We start from the raw sequence: 25,581 nt of genomic DNA, 5'->3' as shown, positions 1-25,581 counted from the left end.
TGGTTTAGAAATACTTTCCAACTTTTTTGGGGGTCGTCACGCTTGGATTGTCGCTTCAATTTGAAATGATCCATTGCGTTTGGCCTCATAAATAGAAGAGCACGGTTCAAGATGACTGCGCTTCCCAAATGCAAAACAACAAATAAAGGAAAAACAAAATGCAATTGGAATGGGAGCCCCTCAGATGTATATATCTCCGTTTACCTTTTAATATGCTTCAACGAGTTCTCATTTTTAAAAAAGAAAAGCGAAATGCAAGGATATACCAGAGAACAGACATGCGATATAATATTGACAGCATGCGCGGTTGCTCAAATTCACTCGTATCAACCTGCGGATTCATTTCAGCAGATTACGACGGAAAGTGTTATAATTTGAAACTTCAGGCAGTTGGGAGCGTTTCTTCCGGTTCATACACTGGTGACTGGACTGGTGTTCAATTACCAGAGCTTCTGGAACAAAATCAATAAGAGTGAAAAAAATGATACAATGATTCGGCTATTTGACACAAGCTTGCCGCATCTTGTGTATGTACAAATCCTGTGAGAATCTATACATAGTGTACAACATCATACGCCCCTGCCCTAGCTCTTCTCGAATCGATGGCCAACTTCGACCTCTGACCAGAAGTTATAATGCAAGAAACATATTCCAACGGGCATCGTTGTTCTGTTGAATAGCTTTGTCTTCCCTACCTCCAGGGTACAGAGCTAGGCAAGTTCCCAAAGCTCCACTGTTACTCCCTTCTTTGACTAGTATACAACATTCTTTCGCTTTTGGCGGCCCCAAACTTATGCTCCAAGGGCACTAATCATCTGTTGTGAGCCGCTCTGCTGCTCCTGCCTTTTTTGTTTTTTTACTGCTCCTTCCTCGAGTTTACCTTGCCTGAAAATTTTATGCTTTGCCCTGTACTTCGGCAGACTGCGCTTTGGTCGAGTAGCGTTACGAGATAAAAACATCCTATGTCTCACCCTATTCCTCTGCTTGTCTGCCATGCCCGCTAGCTTGAACAGTTTCTCAGCCAAAGAAGCATTTCCTAACTCCTCCTCTAGAAAAGCAGCCTCCTGAGAAATTGAGAAGTAACAGAACTGGTCAGGTCCATCCCAAAACTTGTGACGAATAAATTAGGAAAAGCACGAGTTTAATATTTTCTCGACTCTAAATTAAAGGAGAGGCACTCACGACAGTAAGACTATGATTTTGACCCTACACACAGAGCATTGCGACCACAGATGCCGTTATCTAGGCACGCCCTAGGAGTCTAGGACGTAGAATCATTCAGTGGTCCCGATATACACTGAAGAGAAAAGGACATTTGCCCACACGCTTCGCTCATTAAAGTCGAATACTGAACCGAATTTGCTCACTAGAATAGGAAATTGCCAAACAGAAATCATTAATACTTTGTCCCTACGATCCATGTATATAGCATTGAATTAAGATAAACAAAAATTAAATTTTAGTTCAACCACCTACTTGTATACAGTATATTCTACGCTGGACTTGTTGATAAACAGCTCTCACACGATTGACATTCTAATGTTCCTAGACGCGGCCCTAAAAATCTTAGCTGGTTAATATGCACATACAACAAAACAATACTTAGAGATTAGAACAGCACGATATATTAGGAATAACGGTATAACATCACATGACTGAGTTTGGGTATGTGCGCCACAGAGTTAAACCTGCTAGGGTGACTTCAAGAGCCACCACCAGTGGCTACGGACCTATGGTGAAATCCCTAATTCTTCGTAGCAGCTTTCCCTCCACTCTCTAGTCAGTCAGCAGCATGATCAGGTGGTTCTGAGAGATGCATACGATGGTAACCTCTAGTCCAATTGCAGTGCACCCCAAACATTCTTCTTGCATCTGGTTCTCTCTGGGAACAGCCCCAAACAGCCTGCACCATGGAGGAGTTGGAGCCTGCACAATGGAGGAGTTGGAGACCATGGTCTTTGGACAAGTTGTGGGTCACTCCCCTTCCCAGGTGCAGCTCCAAAATTGGCTTCACTATACCTTGTGCATCAGCATGCATCACAAGGGCAGTGCTGATGGGGGCAGGGTATCTTCTCGGTTCATCTCACCTATGCAAACGGACTACAGGAACTCATTGACAGCTCTCCTGTGGTGTCCAGGAAGGCGGTTATATATATGGTTCCTTGGTATAGTAGCTTCATAGTCTCCACCTTTGGATCTCATCACAGGTTCCTTTGATACCACGTCACTCTCCTTTTCCCAAGCCTTGTGGTAGAGTACCACCAACTGGTGAAGGACTTCAATTGCCTCTTTGGAACTGTGCTTCCAGCATCTCTCACAAATGCAGTGACAGGAGCAGGGTTCCCAAGGTATGGGTGCCATTGCAAATGTCAAGAAAATACCTGTTGGAGATTGTAGCCGGTAACTCTTTAGTAAGTCAGCAGATTATTTTCATAGGGCAGTATAAGCAGTATTCAGATACCATGCCTTTGGACACCCTTCTCCCCCTAGTCACATACCAAACCTAACACCAGGCGCCACTATATGGCACCCACTTCTCCTTTTTCTTCATCTTAAACATGTTGAACACAAATATGTTTGGCAAAACACCAGAGTTTCCTCATGAGTGTATATCTATTATCCTTGAACATGAATAGCCTTCACTTCCATGGAGTGCAGGGCTCCAGGAAGTTGATTGTCTGGCAGCCAATGTATCAACATTTCGTTACTTCAGGAGCACAATTTGTCTTCCTCTCAGGCCAACAGAGTCAGGAAGGTGCTTCCAGGAGGTTCAGTACGTACCTCAGGAGTACTCCATCAGCACCCATGCACAGGGTGGAGTTTGCATTTTAATTGGCTCTGGTTTCTTGTCTTGTGTATGAGACCACAAGACCATTACCGAGAATTTTTCGAGGTGCATCAACCCAACACCACGAGGGACCAAATTTGCAGCCTTCAAGATAGAGCAGCTTTGCCCTGATGAGGTGATGAGACCAGCCATTGACTTCTTCATACAACTTTTCAGCAAGAGGCGTTGGCTCCGGTGCTCCATTGCAGGGAGCATGTGTGAGATTGTATCCCATCTCTAAAGACAGAAGAGATGGGAATTTCCCTACTTACACTCTTCATAGAGCAGGAGTTGGTTCAAGCCCTCGGATCATAGGATGAACAGAAGTGCCCAAGAGAGGATGGGATCTCCAGGGCATTCTTTTCCACCTTGTGTGAAGAGGTGAAGTATCCCCTATGGCATGCCTTTCAAGAGATCTCTAGCCTTAAGCAAGGCCAAGTAGTTTGTCTGCTATTCTAGGTTGTCCACTCTCAAAGGGTAGACACAATTGGAGCCGACTCAATGTTATATGATCACACTGTCATCTATAGCCTATCAGGCACTAGCAAAGACAGTATTAATAAACTTCACCCCCTCCTTATTTTCATGTATGTACAAAGGGTATTGAGCTAACATCATTATCATGTCAAGGAGCAGCTATATGCATAAGAAATAGCCATGACTTATGCACCTACACATGCCAGCTTAGTTTATGGCTTCACATAGCCTCTTTCAAGACAACAGTTAGAAGTTTACCACAAATCTTTAAACTTAGTCCCTGTTCCAGGTTGGATCTGCTACACCCTACTCCATTCATATCATTCACTTCAATAGGATTATTAGATTTAAGTCTGACACCTACCTCTGAAAGTTAAGATGTGGTCAAGGTCTCATGGATGGGTGCTTTACCTTGGCCGGACAAAGGTTTTTTCCCATGTGAACACACTGTGTGTGTATTAGGTTCTAGCCTTGAGACAAAGAGTAGTCTTGACACCTTTACTCTTGTACTCTTACATCTTATCCTTAATAGAGAACAATTCTAGCATTGTCTATGTTCAATGTCTGGACTCTACCTGCAGATTGTGTGTGTGGTTGTCTAGATGAGAAACCTTCAATGCTCACTCACCAACAAGAAAAACATCTGATTGCTGACGAGACATCGCTCACATCATATGTGCCTGAGAGACAGGAGAGAGAAGCTGAAATAGGCAAATATTCTATGGATCAATGTGTGCAGACTCTCAGGTTTGGTCATTCCGACTGCCGTAAGAGCTAAACGTCCTACGCAGATCAGAAAACTTAGTAAAATCATCAAGAGCTAATGTCTCTTCCCAAACAGCCAAATTCTTCAGAAGACCTGAGAACGGGAACCTACCCGAAAAGGTATCACGAAATAATCGACAAGACATCGTGTGAGACAAGGCACTACCCCACACCCCAAAGACATGCATGCTCGCCCGTGCGCACACTTGCAAATACGTGCATATAGAGATATACAAGACTTTGAGAGGGAAGACAGACAGCGAATACAATCTAAATAAAAGCGGACAGAAAGCATATGCTAATCTACCAAGACGGCATGTGCATAATGAGACGGAACACACAAAGGATGTGGGCATGAGTTAAGGCTTGAAACACCATCAAACGATGGTCAAGAATCAAGTCTTTGCAACAAAACTGACAGAATTAGAAACGGATCACCGAAATGAAGCACCATAAACTTACCATTAACACGGCAGCATTTTCAGGCTGAAGCCTCAAAGCTCTCCTCAGCAAATTCTGGGCAGCCTCCAAATGCCCACAGCTTCTTTCCATCTTGGCAAAGGCCTAATATAAAAGAGTTCAAACGTCCAATATGCAATTAGGATAAAACCTGCACACATGTTCTCAAACTTGTGCAAATTGCAAACGACTGGACAGAAAATTAACCTGGAGACTTGCAATGCAAAATGGATCCACGCTGAGGCACTTCTCAAAAAGCTCCCTTGCTTTATGGTAATTGCCAGAATTCTGCTCCATCACTGCCCAAGCCTGTACATTGTAACTGTTCATTACCCCCTTCTCTCTCTCTCTCTCTCTCTCTCTCTCAAAGCATAGAGAAGTATTTTTAAAATTCGCTTTTTTATTAATAGGGCTGGCGAAGAACTTGGAGGTCCAATGAAAATTTCAGGGTTAGCCAAGAAAGGTCCATGCTATTTCTACCCTCATATGTGAACGAATATACCTGCCACGAAAACAAATTGTCAGGTTCTGTTTCTGTGCACCGTTGGTACAAAGATCGAGCTTTCTCTTTAGAGTCGGGTGTGTCAATGAGAGCCTCTTGGTATGCCCAGGCCTGCATGAAATAATCCGATATGTAGGAAGTTTTTGAGAACCAAAGTGACACACCGTTACATGCCTTGAATTGTCAGTCCTCTTAGAAGTCGACAAGGAACTGCAACAAAACGAAATGATAATAGCTTCGTCTATACCTGTAAAGAGTAAACACTTTTAGGATCAACCTCGAGAGCTCTCTGAAACAATTGGCGCATCCTTTCAAGGTTATTTTGATTAGCTTCAAATACAGCCCATGCCTGCAGTTCAACAACTTAAGTGTATATAAGGGGCATTCTCGAATAATATTTGCTCTAAGAGAATATTCTGCCAAATAATTTTCACCTGCCAGCATTTTACATCGTTGGGAGCTGCTTTGACGGCTAGTCTGAAGTGATGACGAGCAGCCCCCCAATTATGAACTTTCGCTTCAAGGAGGGCGCGGGACTGATGAACTACTGCATTTCCAGGTTGGATTTCTGCAGCTTTGTCGAGCAACTCTATGGCCTTGCTCCAGTTTCCAAGCCTCTCTTCCATTTTTGCCCATGCATGCAAGCCATAGACAGCAGCTCCATCAACAGTTCCTGGAGAGCGCCGTTCTTCCTGCATTCCCCAAAGTCAAGATACTCAGAAGCTGTGTCTTCGGAGACAAAGAAGGTAAAACATTGAGCTGGTGAATCTTACTCGACGAGCGGCATTGATTGAATCCATAAAAAGTACACGTGCTCTCGCTGTATTGAAAGCTTGTGCCTCAACCGATCCCCAGGACTGTAATGCCCTAATGTACTCGTAGCCCAAATTGTCCTGTCGCTTAAATGCCTTAACTGCATGTGAATACAAGGCTCCAGCACCCACAAGATCCCCTGCAGACAGATACAACATTATATCTTTTGGTCTAAAACGGCATATCTTTTCTAATCAATTGCTGCTTGTCATGTACAATTCTTTATGGGGTTACTAGGCTAGCCTACGAATTTGTAACAGCTCGCCAGATGATAAAGCCGCGTCTCAATCAGATAACCTTGCCCCAGCCGCATTTAGGAAAGCTCGCAAGATGATAAAGCCACATGTCAATGTAATAGCTTTGCCGCATCGAAATCAGGCCAAACAAGCATATGGCCAAATCAAGTGCACGAATATATAATATAGCAAGCATAACTGGCAGGTATGTCGTCAGCTGGAGCAGATAAAGCACGCCTGTGTACGTGCTGGGCTAGCTTATAAACGCTGGTAGTGTAGCTCCTGCTCTACTCCTGTAGCATCGTGTTTGCATCATCTGCTACGAACGTCGACATGCGTCGTTAGCATTTACCAGTGTCGCGAGAAGTCAAAACGGAAGCATTCCAGTTGCAATATCGTCGAGTCATATTACCTGAGACAATCACAAAAGCAACTAACAGCAGCCTCGCAAGTTCGCAACCAATTCTCTCTACGGCCAAGCATCACCAAGCCTTACGAGGCAGGTAAGTTTATAGATCATCAACTATTAGAGAGAGATGTGGCCGGGTCGACGAGAGGGTTGTAAAAGTTTAACTTGCGGATGGCCATCGATGGAGTCTGGGTTAATTTCGATTGGCGATTGTCAGCTGTTGATGAAGCATAGTTGCCAAGAGTTTCAGAAAAAGGTAGAGGGAAACACGTTTCGAGTCACGAAGTTGTGAAACAGCGTTTGAGCCTTGGTCCAGAAAGGTAAAATCGTAATGTGAAAATAAAAGATACATAAACGTGTCTATGTAGAACCAGTTCCCACCAACCTCAGATTCGCATCCAGGTTGTGAACTTGTGTGCGAACTCGTAGGGTCACATAGCGCTTGAGTTTGTAACAGGCTGAGAACTGCAAACCCAGTAGGATACTCAGTAGGGCCTCGAACTTGTTCCCAGTCATATGTGACCGGAACATAGTGCACTAAATTTTCTGAACTGTTGACGTGGTGATCGATGTCATCTCTCCCGTTTTCCTTTTTGAATTTAAAATTTGACTTCGTTTACTTTCCACCACCACCTGTAGGTTGACCGATAGGTATAACCGAAACCTGGACTCCGCTGAAATCAAGACTGGTTCACACCAGACATGGGGTGCTGAACCAGTTTGAACCCTGGTTCAACATCACAGGCGTCAATGGTTCACACCAATTTCAAATCTTTTGAAATATGAAGAATTCCATGACGGTGTGTGTGTGGTAGATCAACGCAAAGAGCTCGAAGAGTACATCCTAGATATTCAATCTCCGATAAATTTGAAGTTTATTTGCAAAAATTTCATTGTAGCCTCACTTTTGAGGAGAGAGAGGAATCAAACCCCCTAAAGAGCACATTTTTGGGTCCAAATTTTTCCTAATGAGCACCCTATATGCATTACTTGCTACGCACTTCAACATGTGTCATTAGCATCTACTAATCTTACAAAAAGTCAAATGGAAGCATGCAAATTGCCATGTCATCGAGGGTCATATTCCTTCAGGTAATCACAAAAGCAACTAACAGCAACTATGCAAGTTTGCAACCAATTGTCTCTATAGCCAAGCCACCAATCACCTTATGAGAGAGGTACGTTATAGATCAGCAACCAAAGAGTTTGAACTTGTAATCGAGGGAGAGAAAGAGAGAGGGAGAGAGGGAGAGAGGTGTAAAGTTGACGAGACCGTTGTAACAGTCAAACTTGTGGATGGCCATCGGTAGGTTACTTGATGGCAAGGGTTAGAGCACCTTCTCACCATGCGTTGCAAAACCAATGTGAAACTGGCGAGAAATTTCAGAAGGTCTTCTTCCTTTTTAGTAAACCAACAATCTAAAGGTTTTACCTCTTTTCCAGATCAAAGTAACCAGCTATGAATCAAACTGGCAGAGAAGTTGCAAAACTTTTGCTCTTTTCAAACGCACAAAACCACCATGAATTCCAGGAAAAGTAATGTCTAATTCAATGTGTGAGTTCTGAAACGCACGATTGGAAACCCCTGTTAGGTGGTATTGTGGCATAGTTGATGGGAGTTTCGGAAAAGAGGAGATGCAAAGACAAGTTTCGAAGTTGTGAAACAGCGTTTTGACCTAGGTCTAAAACGGTAAAATGATAACCTGAAAACTATAATATTTACATATATAACTGTCTATGTGTGTAGACTTCTAAATTTGATAAGATGCCCATTGGTAGTTGTAGTACGAGCTACTTGACTCCAAATTCAAAAAGTTGTAAATATAAACATATACACGTGTTTATATGTGTAGACTCCTAAATTTGACTGGATACCCATTAGTAGTTGTAATACAAGCTACTGCTTTAGTCTTTCTATAATTAGATGCTTCCATTGCCAGGACATTCATACAACACTCACTATTTAGTAGCTACTTCCTACTTGCAAGGATAGAATTTAGTACTAGCTTCATAGTTAGGGCTTGGGGAAGGGATACCCCACTTCCCCCCAATACCACACAATCACACTAAATGCAATCGAGGGGAATGGGGTTTCCTAAACCCTCCATTTCCCCTACTAGCACTAGGGAAAGACCGAGTGCAAACATTGTGCTTGTGGGGGATATCGAATTTCATTGGGCAACGACAAAGTTATAGAAATAGATAACCAATCAAAATAGCACCTCTAACATCGATTGTATAAGTCCTTTTGCTCTCCCTCCAAAATGTTGTATTTCATGGAGTGGGTGCAACCACTGTGCATTACTAATATTCTGCAAGTCCTGTTCACCCCATTGCCCCTCGGTGCGACAAGGTTCTTACCACTCAATCGTTGTTAATCGCTAATATTCCACAAGTACCCTTTGCCCCATTGCCCCTAGGTGTGACAAGGCTCTTACATGAATCTTTGTGTAACCATGTATCCTCTCTGAATAGATAGCTATAATGAAGACTCGAGAAAACATGACCCTAATGCATGTAAATAAATGTAGAAAATGAAGGTTCCAAGACTCTTCCGTTTCGATAGCTCGCTTTCGCAGGTCTAAAGCATTATTTCGAGAACCTAATTGTCAGGGGCTGCTTCTCTATTCACGGTTTACAAGTATATCCAATACTAATTGAGCCATGAACTCCATTTAATTGCTTAAGCATGAGACGTGGACTGGATAGTACTGACTAATGTGGAGTACGATTCAGGGGAGTTGTCTACATCTAAATTTGCCATAGAGTAACTTGCTCCGGACGAAGAGTTTAAGTTGCTGATTTGGCTAGCATGCATGTAATGTATATTTGAGAAAGCTTGAGGACCTCTTAAGACCTTAGAACTGGTTGAAAAGTGGCTATTACAAACCATGTAGGTGATGGCAATAACCTAGGAAACTTGAAACAAGAAGACAAATGGCTAACTGTAGGGGATCTGTATAGGTATGACTTGCAACAAGTCGGAGTAATGCATCATTGAAGTCTACAAAAGGAAGCCATCCCCACTTGCCCCCTTCCCAGCGCCAAGGGAATGTGCCAACCTCTTTACGGCTCCAATAACAATGTGCCCAATTAGAAAGCGGCCAACTAATCACAAGGGGCTTAAAGGGAAGTAGAGCCCAGGAGGAAGAAGCTTGGCGGTGAGAGCTATGGCGCATGGAGAGCAAGAGCAAGAGAGAGAGAGAAAACTCAAAATGGGAACTCGAACAACCACAATGTGTGGTCGGGCCTTCCTTTATTCAAACTATCACTAAAAGAATAAAGAATAAGTGACAGTGACGAGCGCCCGCCACCTGAGGTGTGCAGTGGCAGGTACTGCCAATGTAGTAATACACGGGTGGCTAGGCGGAGGTGCATTTACTCCCAACAACCTCCCACTTAAAGGCAAATCTGTCCCAATGAGAGAAAAGAAAAAGAAAAGACAGTACAACATGTACACGTGTACAACAGGATGAGGAAAAAGACATCATCTCATTCAACGCCCATCAATCTCCTGAGGAAGGCAAAGCACCCTGTAGTGAGACTCTTTGTGAGCAAGTCTACAGGATTCTGCTCGGAATCTTGACAAGGTCAACACACCTGTCATCAACGACCTCACGAATGAGTGATACCTTACCTCAATATGTTTCTTCGCATGGAAGACCGGATTCTTGGCCAATTGAATGGCAGTCATAAAATCTGAATGTAGTGTAGGTATAGCATCTGTCATACCAAGGTATGCAATCAAACGGTCTAACCAGATAGACTCCTTGCAAGCCTCTGTGGTTGCAATATACTCGGCCTCTGTAGTGAAAAGGGCTGTACACTTCTGCGCCATGGGCATCCAAGAGATAGCCCCTCCAACATAAGTGAACACATAGCCAGAAGTGGACTTCCTACTATCTACATGTCCTGTATAATCAGAGTCAGTATACCCCACAACTCCTGTATCCTGGCTGCCATAGCAACTACACATATCTACTGTGCCCTTTAAGTACCTCATGATACCCTTCACGGCATCCCAATGTTTCTTGCCAGGTGTAGCCATATTAACGTGCCACAATCCCAACTGCAAAAGTAATATCTAGACGGGTGGCTATTATGGCATACATAAGACTGCCCACAGCTAATACATAGGGAATCTTGCCCATCTCGGCCCTCTGCTCATCTATTTGCATACAATCGACCTATGAAACCTTCACATGAGAAGGTAACGGACAGCCAATAGGCTTAACATCCTGCATACGAAAGTGCTCAAGGACTCTATCAATGTACTCCCTCTGTGACAGATAGAGTAGTCCCTGAGATCTGTCACGCGTAATGCGCATGCCAAGTATATGAGAAGCATGTCCTAGATCTTTCATCTCAAAGCTCTTCTTGAGCTGAGCCTTAAGAGCATCTAGCTCCTCATGAGCTGTTCCTGCTAAAAGCATATCATCCACATAGAGTTCCAAAATCAATAAAGAATCGTCGCGAGATTTCTTCATGTACAAGCATGAATCCATAGCACTGCGGCTTTAGTCCTGTGACTGCATGAATGCATCAAACTTATAGTGTCATTCCCTAGGTGCCTGCTTCAAGCCATATAGACTTTTCTTTAGCTTCTGCAAAGCCCTTAGACTGCTCCATGTAAATCTCATCATGCAAGTCCCCATGTAAAAAAGCCGTCTTGACATCCATCTGGTACAAGTCCAAGTCAAGCTATGCAACCAAAGCCAAGACTAAGCGTAGAGTAGTCATCTTGACCACAGAAGAAAATACTTCATCAAAGTCAACACCATGCTCTTGCTTAAAGCCCTTAGCAAACAATCAAGCCTTGTATGCCGGCTTAGGGTGTTCAAGGTACTTTTCAGCTTGTACACTCACTTGCATGGCAAAGCCTCCTTACCCTGAGGCAAGGAAACCAAATCCCAAGTCTGATTCTTATGCAATGAGTCAAGCTCAGACGGCATAGCCCTCTCCCAAAAGTGACAATCAGCCCTATACATAGCCTCATCATAAGTAAGAGGCTCTCTTGCATCTGTAACTAGTACATAATCCAGAGGGCATAAAACGGCCTATCTCTAGTAGAATGCCTCAACCCAAGCTATGCTGCCTGACCAACATCCTGTCTAACATCAACATGTCTAACATCTGGGCCATGAGCATCAAATGATGCTGCACGCTGTCTAGCTAGCCGTGGAGCAAGCAGTACAGGAGCAAGTAGCTCCTCTTGAAAGATAACTCTACGTACCTCAACCACTTTCTCAAGCTGCATATGCATTTTGTCCTCGTGAAAGATGACATCATGGCTATGGATCACTTTCCGCACCTGCGGATCCCATAGACGGTAACCCATCTCTCTTGCATCTCCATAGCCAATGAAAATGCATTTGACACTTTTAGGATCGAGCTTATTGCGTTTGTCCTTGGACACATGACAGAATGCCTCACATCCAAAGGCACGCAAATGATCATAAGAGGGGGGCTTGCCTACCCATACCTCCTCTGCAACCTAAAAGTCAATGCCACTGCTAGATGACCTTTTAATGAGATGCACTGCAGTAGTAACTGCCTAAAACTGCTCAAAAGCATGTGATACATACTCACCCCCATTATCTGACCTTAGGCATTTCGGCCTATTCCCAGACTAGTTCTCTGCTAATGCAAGCCAACGTTGAAATATATCTAAGACATCGAATTTTCTCTTTATGTGATAAGCTCAAACCTTACGTGAGTAATCATCTATGAAAGTAACAAAATACTTACCCCACGTAGTGATTGACAGGACATAAGTCCACATACATTTGAGTGCACAAGAGCCAAGGGCTCACCCATACATTTTTTACCAGACTTTTTGTGCATATTCCTAGTCTGCCTGCCATACAAACAATGATCAAAAGAATCAAAATGCGAAGAGTCAAAAGACGGAAGATACTGCAAAGCACAGAGCATTTTCATTCCTTTAAGGGACATATGTCCCAAACGAGCATGCCAAACAAATACATGGGGTATAAAACCCACAGACAAAACATGATTCAAGGTAGCTCCAAATACAAGTAAGGGATAGAGGCTGCCAGACTTGGCACCTCTTGCAAGTACAAGCCTACCACGAGTAATCTTCTATGCAAAGTGTCCAAAAGACACAAAATACCCTGTATCATCAAACTGTCCAGCTGACATAAGGCTACGAGTCAACGCAGACACATGGCGTACATTATGCAAAACAAAAGAACTGCTAGAAAGAAACTACAACCTAACATCTCCAATGCCCATAATATCAAGAGACCTGTCATCACCAAGACGCACAGAACCAGAGATGGTACGATAGGTATGAAACCAATCTCTACAGGGTGTCACATGAAATGACACACCCAAATCCAAAAGCCAGCACTACGTATACATAGAATGTGTCTCAGGAGCCTGTAAGGCATCGCATGAAAAAGCTGTAAGTATGTAATCCTCATCTGAATCAGTGGCTTGCATGAGATTAACCTCTTCTATCTTCACACTGGACTTTGCAGGTACAATACTGTGCTCAAAAGACTTTTCCTGCACTTTCTATTTTCCCTTTTCCTTGTGCTTATCATCGCGCATCTTATGGCACTGCGGCCTAATATGTTCTGCTTTCCCACAGTAATGACAGGTAAGATCAGAGACTTCCATCCACGAGACTTACTGCGGCCACGTGACTTTGACCTGGACTTCTGAGAGTCCTTGCCCTTATGATCATTATCATGCCTACCATGTCTGTCACCTCTAACGGTCAATGCATGTGAAGAGTGGAAAGCATCATTGTTTTTTCTATTGATTTTCTTTGTCAATAAAGCACTCTCAACATCTTTAATTTTCAGCCCATCAAGCTTGTCTGTGCATATGGCAGTATAGAAGACATCCCATGATTCAAGCAAAGTGCCAAGCAGAAACAATGGATGCAAGTTGACTTTGAACTCAATACCCTGTGACAACAGATTTTTATGAAACTAACTGAAATGAGATGATAGGGATATCCCCTCCATCATGCGAAGGTCCATCAACTGCTTCAACCAATACATCTGTGACACAAGACTCTGCTGTCTATAAAGCTCATGAATCTTCTCCCATAAGTCCCATGCACTCTGATGCTCATCTTCAACAACATTATGATGGACCTCTTTTGAGAGTGACAAGATAATGGTAGACTTGCATAGCTCATCAACTTCCATCCAAACATCATCATCCATATCCTCGGGTTTAGCACCCTTGAAACGCAATGGTTTAATCTGCCACTTCTGCACCAAAACTTGTCATATCTGGGACTTCCAATACCCATAGTTGGTACCATCCAACTTAACAATGTTAAAGAGAGCTATGTCTTTCAGATGACCAACCATACTGTCCCAAATCAAAGCAAAAATGTAAAATTGCATGTTACTGTAATTAGCAGAAAATACACTAAAACCACTGCTAAAACTGGTTGATAGAGTGGATATCACCAAGAGAACCACCTATCCACCAAATATGACCAAGATAACACCAAATAGTAAGCATTACTCTCATACAAGTACTCGAAAACTGCAGATTTCAGCTTGCTGGAATAAATTACAGCAGTATGTTAAACTATCTCAAAGTGAAGCAATCACTGATAAATATATCACTGCAACTGCCAGGTAGCAAGAGACATCCAACAGTGAGTGTCAAGGGGCAAGAAGGTACCAAGAACTGTCAGACCAATAACCTATCAGACAAGAGACATCTCATAGGTCTAGAAGTCATGCATGTAATGGATCTCGGGGTAAGAGAAGAGACCAAGCACAAGCACAACTTATAGAGCAAGAAGCTCAATGCATAACCGTCCAAGATGCATACAAAACTGACAAACCTGTGACAGAGATAGGTGACTGCCCCAATAGGCGTATCAAGTCAACCTACTATAGACTAACTTCTGACATAAAGCTCTCAAGAGAGCAAATGCATGTAGCTGTCCCACAAGCTCAAGCTCAAGTGTAAGTAAAACTCTGTGTACATCCGAATATGCCAAGAGGCTCCCACTAGAAGTAAAGTCAGATTCAAATAGAGCGAGCAACGATCATATCGAGTACATAGCATGTAATTGACAACCAAATATAATGCCCAGTAGGTCCAAAATGCTCAAATACATCTAAAGACGAAGCTCCAAATGGCTGTCAAGTATGGATAGACCAAGTGGCATCCATATCTGACAAAAGCATAAATGCAAGAAGTCTAAATGTCAAGTAGTGGCAATAGGCATAAACCAGTCCAAAGCACGCCAACTCAATCCAAATGCCAGTGAATGACAACCAAGACAAAGCCTAATCCAAGCTCAAAAGCATTCCGGAAGCAAAAATAAGCATTTGACAATCTCCAAACATATTAGTATGATCATTCAAATCGCCAGTAAGCACCCCATATCCAAGAACCAATGCATACACCAAGTAAATGAGCTTCAGCGCACTGTATTATAGTAGCATATTCACTGTCAAATGAAGCTCAATCGGTGCCCAAATCTGCTCCAAATCAATCCCAAAGCATAGACATAGCATCCCATAACATTCGTGCATCACCGGGCATCAATAGACATCAAACGAGCAATGCCAAAAAGCATCAAACATCAAATGTCAAGTGATGCCTTGTTTTAATAGTCCTGGGACTGTGTGTACAGCAATGGCTGAAGGTGGAAACACTCATATCGATCACCGTGAGCCAAGAACCAAGGCCGGGGAGTCCGGAGATAGTCGGGAAGCTTGTAAACAATGCCCGAAAGCCGAGAAAGGAGCTGGAAATGCCAGGAGTGGATCAGTCCAACCCCCTAAAAATGCACCCCATTTTGCATTTTGCGCTGGTTGCTCCTGGAGGCTGGGGAGTCTTCAACAATGCTATTGAGCACTTCGCAATGATCAGTGGGCTCCAATGCAGCCTTGCAAGGTGCCAATTAAGGTCGGGAAGATCGGGGAGGAGGCGAGAGATCAAAACATACCTGCAAATGGAGGTGCCATGGCTGCCATTGAAGCTCGAGTTGAAGCTCTTCAAATCCAGGTTGAAGAGAATGCCGGGCAAGCTTTAATGTCTTTGCTCTGATACCAGTTGAAAGGGAAGTAGAGCCCAGGAGGAAGAAGCTTGGCGATGAGAGCTATGGCGGATGGAGAGCAAGAACAAGAGAGAGAGAGAGAAAAATCAAAATGGAAACTCCAACAACCACAATGTGTGGCCGGGTCTTCCTTTATTCAAACTATCACTAAAAGAATAAAAAATAAGTGACTGTGACGGACGCCTGCCACTTGCAGTGTGCAATGGCGGGTACTGTCAGTATAGTAATATACGGGCGGCTAGGCAGAGGCACCTTAACCCCCAATAGGGGCAAGACTTAAAGCTTGCTCGAGATGTATTTCTAGCAAGACAAGAGGAGAAAGGAGCTACAACTATCGAAGAGAATTGAGGAGCATCACAAACCAAGTTAGTGAGTCAATTCTTAAAGCATGTATATTAGGATGATATGAGCACTAGTGGACAATGAAAGGCACAGACCTAGCCCCCCTAAATTTATAAATTTCGAAGAGAATTGTCCCAACACTCCACCAAAGCTATGCGCACTACACATTGTTATAAAGCTTTTTTTAAACCACAAACTTTACCGAGAGATTTACCCATTGATAATCTTGTTTGTACCAAGGCCGTTCATAAGAAGACTACAACAACATTACCATAGCCCGTACTCTCATGCAACCTTAAGTAGTCCAATTATACACCCTTATAGTCAGTACTTGTAGGGTTTATGCAACCTTAAGTACCATAATCATGTATCGTATACAATTGCATGTCATTATCGCATTGCGTTTGATTGTTCTTTTCATAGTTGAGATCGTTATCATTTTTCAACTATTGCATATGTATTATCCTTCTACATCTCCCAATCCCAAAAACTTATTTCACAAGTTTCTACTAAAGGCTAACTATCCAAGGCTAGTCTAGCCATTTATCTCCTTTGTTCATAAAACATAAGCCAGGTCACAAACATAAGTATTCCAACAAGGGAAAACCTAAATAAGGGGCCCTTTGTTAATTTGATAACTCTTAGTTTTCAGTTTCTGTTTACATTAACTTTTAGAAATCTACTTTTCAACATTATGTGGTTGTTTCCCTCTTTTGTTTACTAACCGATGATAATCCGTTATGAATATTGATTATGAATAAGTTCGATTCCCACCCGTTAGAATATTGATTATGAATAAGTTCAATTCCTATCCGTAAGTTCACAACAGAATAATACGGAAAGATTCCGCCTTTGGGAGACCTTTAAAGTCCATGAAAGTGCAACCCACACAACAAGAATTACGAACTACTTAATTCACTGGCAAGAGGGACACAAACTTGAACCACATTAAAAACTACCATGAACCTTACCTAGCTGTCTCTTCACGTAGGCATACTCCACCAGCACATCTGTATTGTCAGGGTACTGTTTGTACAACTGCATTCAGAGAGAAACTTGGATAACTAATTGGAGCCCCGCATCGGTATTCAGAAATCAATAGAACACAAAGCTAGCTCTTAGGAAAAGAAACACTTTGGATGAGGGGCTTCAAACCACTAAACTACTAAAGCGTATTAGTAACATAGAATTTCGAAACGTATGCAATATGACTAGATGAATGAGTGAAACGCGTTGTCGTATAGACGAAACCAATTCTTCACTGCTAAGTTCGAAAACTTCATAAAACGTGCAGAAGAAAGCCTCAACACAATACCTGTTCGGCAACGCTACTCGCAGCTACAAACTTCCTCGCGCGTATCAGTCGCCGAATATTTCTCAGCCCCTCTTGTAAGTCAAGAAGCTTCGTTTCTTGACCATCCTCGCTAGCTGTTTCTGCCATCCCGGTAGTCGTTTCCTTTCGTGAACTTGGGGTAGTTGGCCTCAATAAACCAGCAAGCTTGCTTGGACGAAGTGAATGGAGGTTGACATCACTGAAGCTGGTGCTGCTCTTGCTGGAGTTCTCTATCCTTTCCAATCTCATTGCTTCTTCTTCATTCCAATTTGATAGTGCGTCAAAACTTGAATCATCCCTTAAAATCTCTGTGAAATCAGAAAAGGAATGGCCGACCCGCAAGTCACCCGCATCACTCTTAGACTTCGCGGGACCCTGCTCAGTTGATTTCATGCTGTTGGTGGTGGATGGTGATTTTGAAGAAGTCATCAACTTCAACTCAAACTCAAGAACTGCACCTGCTTTCAAACTTCCATTTATTTCTCGCTCTGTTGCTAATGTTTTCTTACTACCATTTCGGGATTTCTGTTCTACCACTGTAGATTTGGCACTTCCATTTACAGATTTATTTTCCCCTGGTGACATTTTACTATTCCCATCTTTATCAGATCCAGTGGTACTGTTGTAAACATCCATGTGAGGTGTGGTAGATAGGCGTCTCAAGGAAGCATTGAGATCTATCTGAGGTCCTTCAACTGAAACTACTTTTGAAGTCCCGTCCTCAGATTTATGTTCCGCTACTGGCGTTTTTGCAGTACCATCTTCTAACGGACGAGCGTTGGATATCCCTTTGTCCGAACTCAAGTTCCTACTACGAGATGCGTCCCTGAGTGTCCAGCCTAATCTGCTGCTGAAATGCTTATCAAAGCCCTCAAATCCTCGCAAGAAACGAACCTGGAAAGAAATTTCAAATAACACGTCAACACCGCCATAGTGTTGCGGACTTGACAAGAAAGGCACGCCCAGAGGGAAGCGGTTACTACCTGTTTCCTGAATTCTGCAAATTCATCAGCGCTGACGGACCCATCGTTGTTCGTGTCAACCAGCTGCATCAGTTCTTTTGCCTCGTCTTGATCAGCTCCTAGCTCGACCATAACTTGGTGGAACTCTGCCATGCTGATTTTGCCATCACTATTTTTGTCAAAAAACATGAAGACCTGATCTTTTTCAGCCGGACTACTGAGACTCATCGATTCCCCAGCCAACTCCTTAAGGGAAAGAGCGGCTCGATCGGCAGCAGCCATCATTAATTTCTTCAATTGTTGTACCTGCAGCAGAATAAGCTGATGTAAAGAAAACAAATCTTGCGTTGAAAGAACAAAATACAAATTGGCTATGCATGAGGATCAGTGAGTAGTACAAAAGCTCAAAAACCTAAAGCATAAATGAAATCACCTGCTCTGGATCTGTTAGCCCCCCTTTGTAGAAAGAATGTGAAGCGTCGCCACCACTAGCCATGTAATCCATAACTGACGTTCGAATTTGCAATTCCATTATTGATCGCTTGAAGTCTGGAGTGTTCAGATAGACCGCCACATGCAAACTCTCATATCCATTGGACTTCGGCTTTGCAATGTAATCCTTCAATCTTCCAGGTACTTCCCGCCACAAAGACCTGGCGATCTCGAGTACCCTGTAGCATGCTTCAACCCCTTTCTCTCGAGCCTCAGAAGGAGTTAAGCTACGATGAGGGTTGACCACTACTCGTAAACCAGCAATGTCATAAACTCCCTCCGGCTTCCGACCATCTTTCAGTAGCTTCTTCATGGTGCTGAATCGGCTTTTCCATCTGCCTGAAATTGTGAAGCCATCAATCAAAGTTTTGAGCTGTACATCCTCCTCTAAAGATACCGACAACTTTCGTTTGCAGTTCTCCAGTACATTGACATCAGGCCACTGACTCCTGAACCATTTATCTAAAGATTCATATGATTCAGGCAGTATAACCTTGAAGGCTAAGTCTTCAAGCTCTTGGGATACCTCTTCCATAGCAATAGCTTGGGCGAGAGGAGCATGGACATGTAAAGCCTCCAAGGCCAACATGTGTTGATGATACCTCGGAAGGTCTTGCATATGCCTGATCCTGTAAAGCTGAGCTGTAAACCCAATAATTATGGAACGGATATCATGGTATGAGAGGCAAAATCGCCTGGCAGCTCTAGCACTTTCTTCATCCAGTAAGTCCATCTGATCAACTGTTCTCTTGAATCGCATGCAGTCATGAAGTAGTCGACTCACTTCACTACCGAGCTGTTGGTCTACTAGTCTCGTGCCTACTAGACCTGCTTCGACCACGCTATGGAGAAGACCGGCAGCGACCACCACTGCGTCCATCTAAACAAAACTCGAGTCGTTTCAGAAACATACTAATTAGAATCTCGGTCTGTTTAGACTTTAAAACGATACGATGCATTGTCAAGCACGGCAAACAAGCTACTTTAGTGACCCCCGACCAGCTACTTGGTTGACAGTTATCTCAATTTTTCATATCCCGGCATTCTTGGCATGCAGATATAACTTCCACAACAAGAATTCTAAGCCACTGTATCTCGAACACTTCAAAAATAGGGAAGCAGAAGTTTCCTAGAGGGGCTGAATCAGGCGAGCATCCAACAAATTCGAAGTCTGAACGTGAAAGATACTAGCAAAGCAGAAACGTTAACAACTGCAAGGACCAAGCGGATGTGTAGGATATGACACGAAAAGGCCATGCTATCGAGCCACAGTTTAAGGAATAAAACTAAACAGAGAGTGAAAGAGAGTGTGCAGAAAGCTGTTATTCACTTGCCTATTTAAAAACCTGCTGGTTATAGTTTAGTGGATACCTGCAAATCAGCGAGTGTGTAGGCAATCGACAAGGATCGTGAGAGCAGGGTCCTCCCATCTTTAGATGCTCGACGCACTGCCGACACACACAATTTCAATGCAATGAGCAATTGCTGAGTTTGTTTGGCTGGAACAGATGAAAGAGACAATTTTCCAGCTAAGCCATCCCAGGCAGTTGTGAAATCGGCAACTAAACGGCCCCCTCCCGAAAGTTCTGAGAGAGCTAAAGTTGACTGTTCCTTCACTGGCACTAGTCCTTCAAGAGGACTAATAGACCTGCCGTCATTAGAATCGAGTAGTCCATCAAGAGACCTAACAGAAGATGCCAAATCCTTCTCTACATTGGTAGCAACGTGTGTGCTGCCATTTATGTGTTGTCCTCGTCCAAGGATTAAAACACTTTCACTGTCACTGCTGAAATGACCTTCATCTGATTCGGCAAGGTTTGCTGCATCACCTTCTGACCTGATTTGGACCTCTTTAGTGGCCTCGGAAGCTCTGCTTACCTGATCAGCAATGTATACAGTTAAGGACTGGAGATCCTCCAACTTAATCTTGGACTCTCTTTGCTTCTTTCTTCTCCTTGAAGATAAGGATTGTTTCTCCCTCATCAACTGCATCTCATGTTCTAAGTCGATATCCCTCCCAACCACCTCAATTTTCCGTGGTCCTGACAATGTCGAAGCCTCGGACACACCTTTCTCTGCATCATCTGGTTCCTTCTCCAAAACCAATGTCCGTAAGCCCCTGGTGATGTGCGCTTTCACCAGTCTTTTAGGCGGAGGTGGACTTTCAAGCTTAGCAACCACATCTTTACATCTTCGTCTACGAAGTAGGCCGTGCTTCCGCGGACTCCCAGGAGAGCACAGAGGAAAGGCTGTTCTACAAGTTGAGATCTTGTCCCGATAGGTTGATCCAAGACTGAGGCGAGAGCTGTCAGACCAGTCAGAGTAGCCAAGGTGTCTCAGCAAGGCAGGCATATTTGCAGTGCACAAGCCATTCGGGAGAAGCACGTGCATCGTCCTTCGACACCAAAGGCGGTGATGCTCCAGGGGGGCTCGGCCTTCAATCAAAAATTTGTACAGACGTTGAAATACCTGGTTTGGGAGCAGCTTTGCTTCAATCTTCAAACAATGATGCTTTCTCCTCCCCTTCTGAGTGTTCTGAGGCTTTCAGCTGCAAGCGTGCGGGCGTTTTTGCTCGAAAGGCTTGAAAACCTTGAAAGGTGAGAGCAGCTCCTGGATTAGTACACTGTCAACCAATCCAGTATTGTAAACGATAAAACGGCAGGTGATCGAAGCAGAGAGAGCTATGATTGCGATGCAAAGGAACGAGAGGCGGGAATGGAGTCAGACGATCAGGCACGGCAGTGACGGAAATGGAAAAGGCAGGAAGGAAGAACAAAGCTGATGCGAGAGAGAGAGAAAGAGAGAGAGTTTCCGAAGGATGATGATGAGAACCACCGCATTGGTTGATTTGGGAAAAGAGCAAGAAAAAGGGATTTTCAAAAAAAGGTGGAAAATCGCAAAAATCGAATCAAATTGTGGATACTCTCAGGCATAGGCCTACAGACCGTCGAGATATATTTCGGGGCTTGTGGCGCGACACAGGGCCTCTCAGACGTGGCACTCCCATGCTCACTATTAGCATTTCTCCCCTTTTGTTTCTTCCATTCCCCTTTTTCTTGTGGCCTACACTATACCACCTCCAACACAAAAAATTCTGCATATTAGCACAAAAATGACATTTGAATGCGTTGCTTTTCCCTTGACCTTACACGTGGTCGTGTTTGGTTGGTAGATCCCCTCCTTGTCCTCCTCACAAACCTACGGCTTAATTGTAGAAAATCTTCCATTGAACCCCACACTAGAACTTTTCATTTACATATGGACGAAACATTATGGAGCAACCACAAGTTTTTTGCAATGTGTCTTTTTGCATGTATGGAATCACCCCATTGTTTCTCACCCAAAGGTGCAGGCACCTCAAAGCCACCCAATTGTGGGATTCGATCTAGAGACCTGTCACAACTGGGCTACTACTCTCATCAGTGTGGAGTAACCACACGTTTGTTGTGACACTCTTTGCACAACATGAGAGTCATGGTCATTAATATGGTGAGAATTTGTCATGTGGAAGCTTGTAGTTTTAATAATTATAACTCCTCAAGCTATGGGAAAAACTCCTCTTGAGAAGTAGTATATACCTTGGTATTGAATAGTTTTGACATTTATGGACGAGGTAGAGAAACCCAACAAAGATCTTGTAGCCATTGCCTTGCTGCAAAAATTTGAGAGCAAGTATGCACAGTTGGATGTCGTTGAGCAGCATGCTCTAGAGGGTCAGAAGGTTGAATAGTTTTTGAAGGTTGCAAATCCTACCTTGCAAGAAAGGTTGGGAGATCATTTGGAAGATGATACAACAGAGACATGGCCGAAAACAATTCACAATTATTTGATGCTATTAATAGGATCATTAAGAGGGAAAAAATGAAAGCGAGACTGCATGTAGGGGCTATACTTGTTGCCTCTGGCAAAGAATCTACAATGAAACCATTTGTACCTATGGTTATACCTACGATTCCAACAATGAAAGAAGATGCTTTGGATGAGATAGTGAAGGAAATGCATGACCTACAACTAAAGGTTACAAAGTTGGATGAAAAGGTGAGAGAAAGAGGGAGGAAAGAAGCCTTAAAACCTACCCAATAGGGGTTTGTTTTTTGTAGGTGTATATGGTGTGACAGCCCTCAACATGACAGGTGTGATTGTGCTTCCTATCCTAATGCATTGGCCAAAGATTTAATCTTTTGAAAGAAAGGTAACATCCATGCAAAAAAAACAGGTTTGCCTCTTGAGCCAAACTTTGGCAAAGGTGGAAAAGTAGCAAGAAATGCATTTGTAGTTATAAATGCTGCCACCTATGGTTTACAATTTGAGAAATCTCTTAGCAAATGTATGGATGTCACTACGGTTGAAATTTGGACATGTGCCTTGGATTCTATAGAGAAAGGGAAGGTTTCCATGGCTGATTTGACAAGTGCTAGTCAGAGTATGTGTGGGGTATGACATGTTGGAATGCTTTGGTGGACTCTTTTTTAGCCTACGCATACTTGGCAAAAGTGCAAAATACCAATGTAAAAGAGAATGAGGGATGAGAATGAGGCAGGCAAGTCAAAGAGGATGACACGTGGTAAAGAACAATAGCTGAAGGTGGCTGAAAATGTCACACCTAAACATATAATGGAAGACGTAGTATAGGATAAGAAAAATGAAGGAAAGAAAAAAGGCAAGTAGCCTAGGTATAAGTTGCAATCTGATATCAAGAAAGTGCTTGAGGAGTAGATCCTTAATAGCAAGGTGGAGTTTACACTTGACGAGGTGCTAAGGATTGTGAAGCATGAAATTCATGATGAAATCATAGATCTTATTAAGATAAAGTGGCAATTTTAGGGACAACCACTCAAGCGCACTGATGCAAGTTGAAGAGGGGATGGATTTGCAAGGACTATAATTGGATTTTGACTATGAATCTGTTGCTATTTTAAGGCAGGCTGAGGCTTAAAACGGGCAAAACAAGGGTCTAAAAGTCAGTTGTGACTGAAAATGTTATTTATAACAACACTATTCATGGGGGTGTTATGCAATTGCAATCTAATGAGGACGAGGCTTCTAGTTGTGTTCCTAGAAGCCATTATTCATGCACATATTGGGCTAGACCCACTAGATAGATTGTAATGAAAATTGGAGAGTGAGAGACCCCTTGCATTACATTTCTTGATCATGGAATTGAAATAAATGTCATGGCACGTAGTCTATATGAAAATGGTGGTTGGCCAGTTGATGCAGAGCATGGCTAGAGAATGGTGGTTGGCCACTTGATGGCTAGAGCATGGTTAGATAATGGGAGGCTATGATAGTGCTACGCCTAGAGGATGTTCTCGCCTCCTAGTGAAAGGAAAAATGTATTTACAATTGGTTTTCATACATGGACAAGAAACAGTTCAAGAAGATTCAAGAGGATTGAAGCCATGTGTAGGATTGAAAGGATGTATTTAGGGAAAGCTGAAAAAGAGCTTTAAAAATATGGTGTTTTGGCTATAGATGAAGGAATTTCAGGGCTGTTTGATGGGATATTCTTTATAAGCACTATGACTAAAATTACAGTAATTACTAATGCAAATAATATAGCTAAAAACTATGTCTTACAGGTATGCACCTTGGCAATGTTTAAAGTCATGTAAGAATTTGCTCAATAAGAATGTAAATTTTAGTAAGAATAGGCTCAAGCACTTGTGGAGACAAAGTACAAAATAGTTGATAAAAAGGTTAAGCGAATTGATATGCCTTCAACCCCTAGCAATGGTGGGATGTATGAGATAGTGTCAAAACAAGCAAGTCTGAAAGATCCAAGGGGTGAAAGATCCAAGGGGTGTTGGGCATAAGTTTATTGCAAAGACATTGAAAGAATTGAAGGTTGGGTGTGATGGGCTTGTCTTACTAGTAGAAAGTGCTTGTTTTATGAAGATGTTATCAAAGCATGGAAAGGCTTTCGCATTTTAGCTTGTTAAAATTGGTTGTCTTGATTTGAGTATTGTGGCCCCGATGGTGATTTTTACAATGCTACATGTTCCATGGAATTTGAGACCAATTCTTGTGCCTCGAGCCTATTTGCCTAAATTGATGGAGTTATTAAATGAGAAGTTCAAGATTAAAATTTTGGAGCTATCCTTAGCTCCATATTCAAATAGTTGGTTTACTGTGCCTAAGAAAAATGGTGCATTATGGTTCATTCAAGATATGTAGCCTACCAAGAAAGTGATAATACGAAATGTTGGTGTAGGGCGCATGGAGTAGATAAGTTTGCAGAGGCATTTGTTAGAAGGGCTATTTATCTATTGGGAGATTTGTACTCAAGTTATGATCAATACTAGTTTGTAGTGGAAAGTAGAGATACTAGTACCATGAAGATACCATTAGGATTAGTTCATATATGTATCCTTTTACAAGGAGCAACAAACCATGTAGTAGCCCACATGATATACACAATGAATAAGGTTTTGAAAGACTAGATACCCAACTTACTATACCATTTCTTGATGATGTACCAATTAAGGGCTATGTAGTGGATGAAATGAATGAGGAATTTGATGAAAATGGTTATGTGTTGTTTGTTGCCAAGCATATTATTGATTGGAAAAATATTTTGGCTCGGTTAGAGAAGTACATTTAACTCTATTAGGTCAAAAGTCCATATTTTGGCTCAGTTAGAGGAAGCACATTTAACTCTATCACGTCAGAAGTCTGTATTTGGTGTTGATGAGGTATTGATTGTAGGTCACATGTGTGGACCCTATGGCAAGAAGCCCTCACCAGCAAAGATTGATGATATTGATAGGTTGCAGAATACTTGATCTAGTGAATTAGAGGTTAGGAGGTTTTTAGGTGCATGCATTTTTTATCTCATATGGATTCCTCACATTGCAAATGTGGTTGATTATCTCTAGTAGTTATTGAGAAAGGGTA

General features: G+C 42.7%; 1 protein-coding gene across 1 annotated transcript; it reads right to left on the bottom strand.

Annotated features, from left to right (window-relative positions):
• Positions 1 to 254: 254 nt before the first annotated feature.
• Positions 255 to 21,516, bottom strand: CRSH (Ca2+-activated RelA/spot-like protein). Its single transcript, XM_087676623.1, has 12 exons — positions 20,056 to 21,516; positions 18,626 to 19,564; positions 18,214 to 18,498; positions 17,213 to 18,124; positions 16,869 to 16,935; positions 5,804 to 5,982; positions 5,465 to 5,722; positions 5,278 to 5,379; positions 5,031 to 5,141; positions 4,736 to 4,837; positions 4,532 to 4,633; positions 255 to 1,064 (listed from the first exon to the last, which is right to left on the bottom strand). Exons 1-12 carry the CDS (start codon positions 21,073 to 21,075, stop codon positions 792 to 794), a joined length of 4,350 nt encoding a protein of 1,449 aa, XP_087532749.1. The 5' UTR covers positions 21,076 to 21,516; the 3' UTR covers positions 255 to 791.
• Between the last annotated feature and the right edge of the window lie 4,065 nt (positions 21,517 to 25,581).

Source organism: Lygodium microphyllum, chromosome 1 (assembly GCF_053477565.2).
Source record: "Lygodium microphyllum isolate KBCC chromosome 1, Lygodium_microphyllum_v1.1.10, whole genome shotgun sequence".
Lineage (NCBI taxonomy): Eukaryota > Viridiplantae > Streptophyta > Polypodiopsida > Schizaeales > Lygodiaceae > Lygodium > Lygodium microphyllum.
This window is presented reverse-complemented; position numbering and strand designations above follow the sequence as displayed.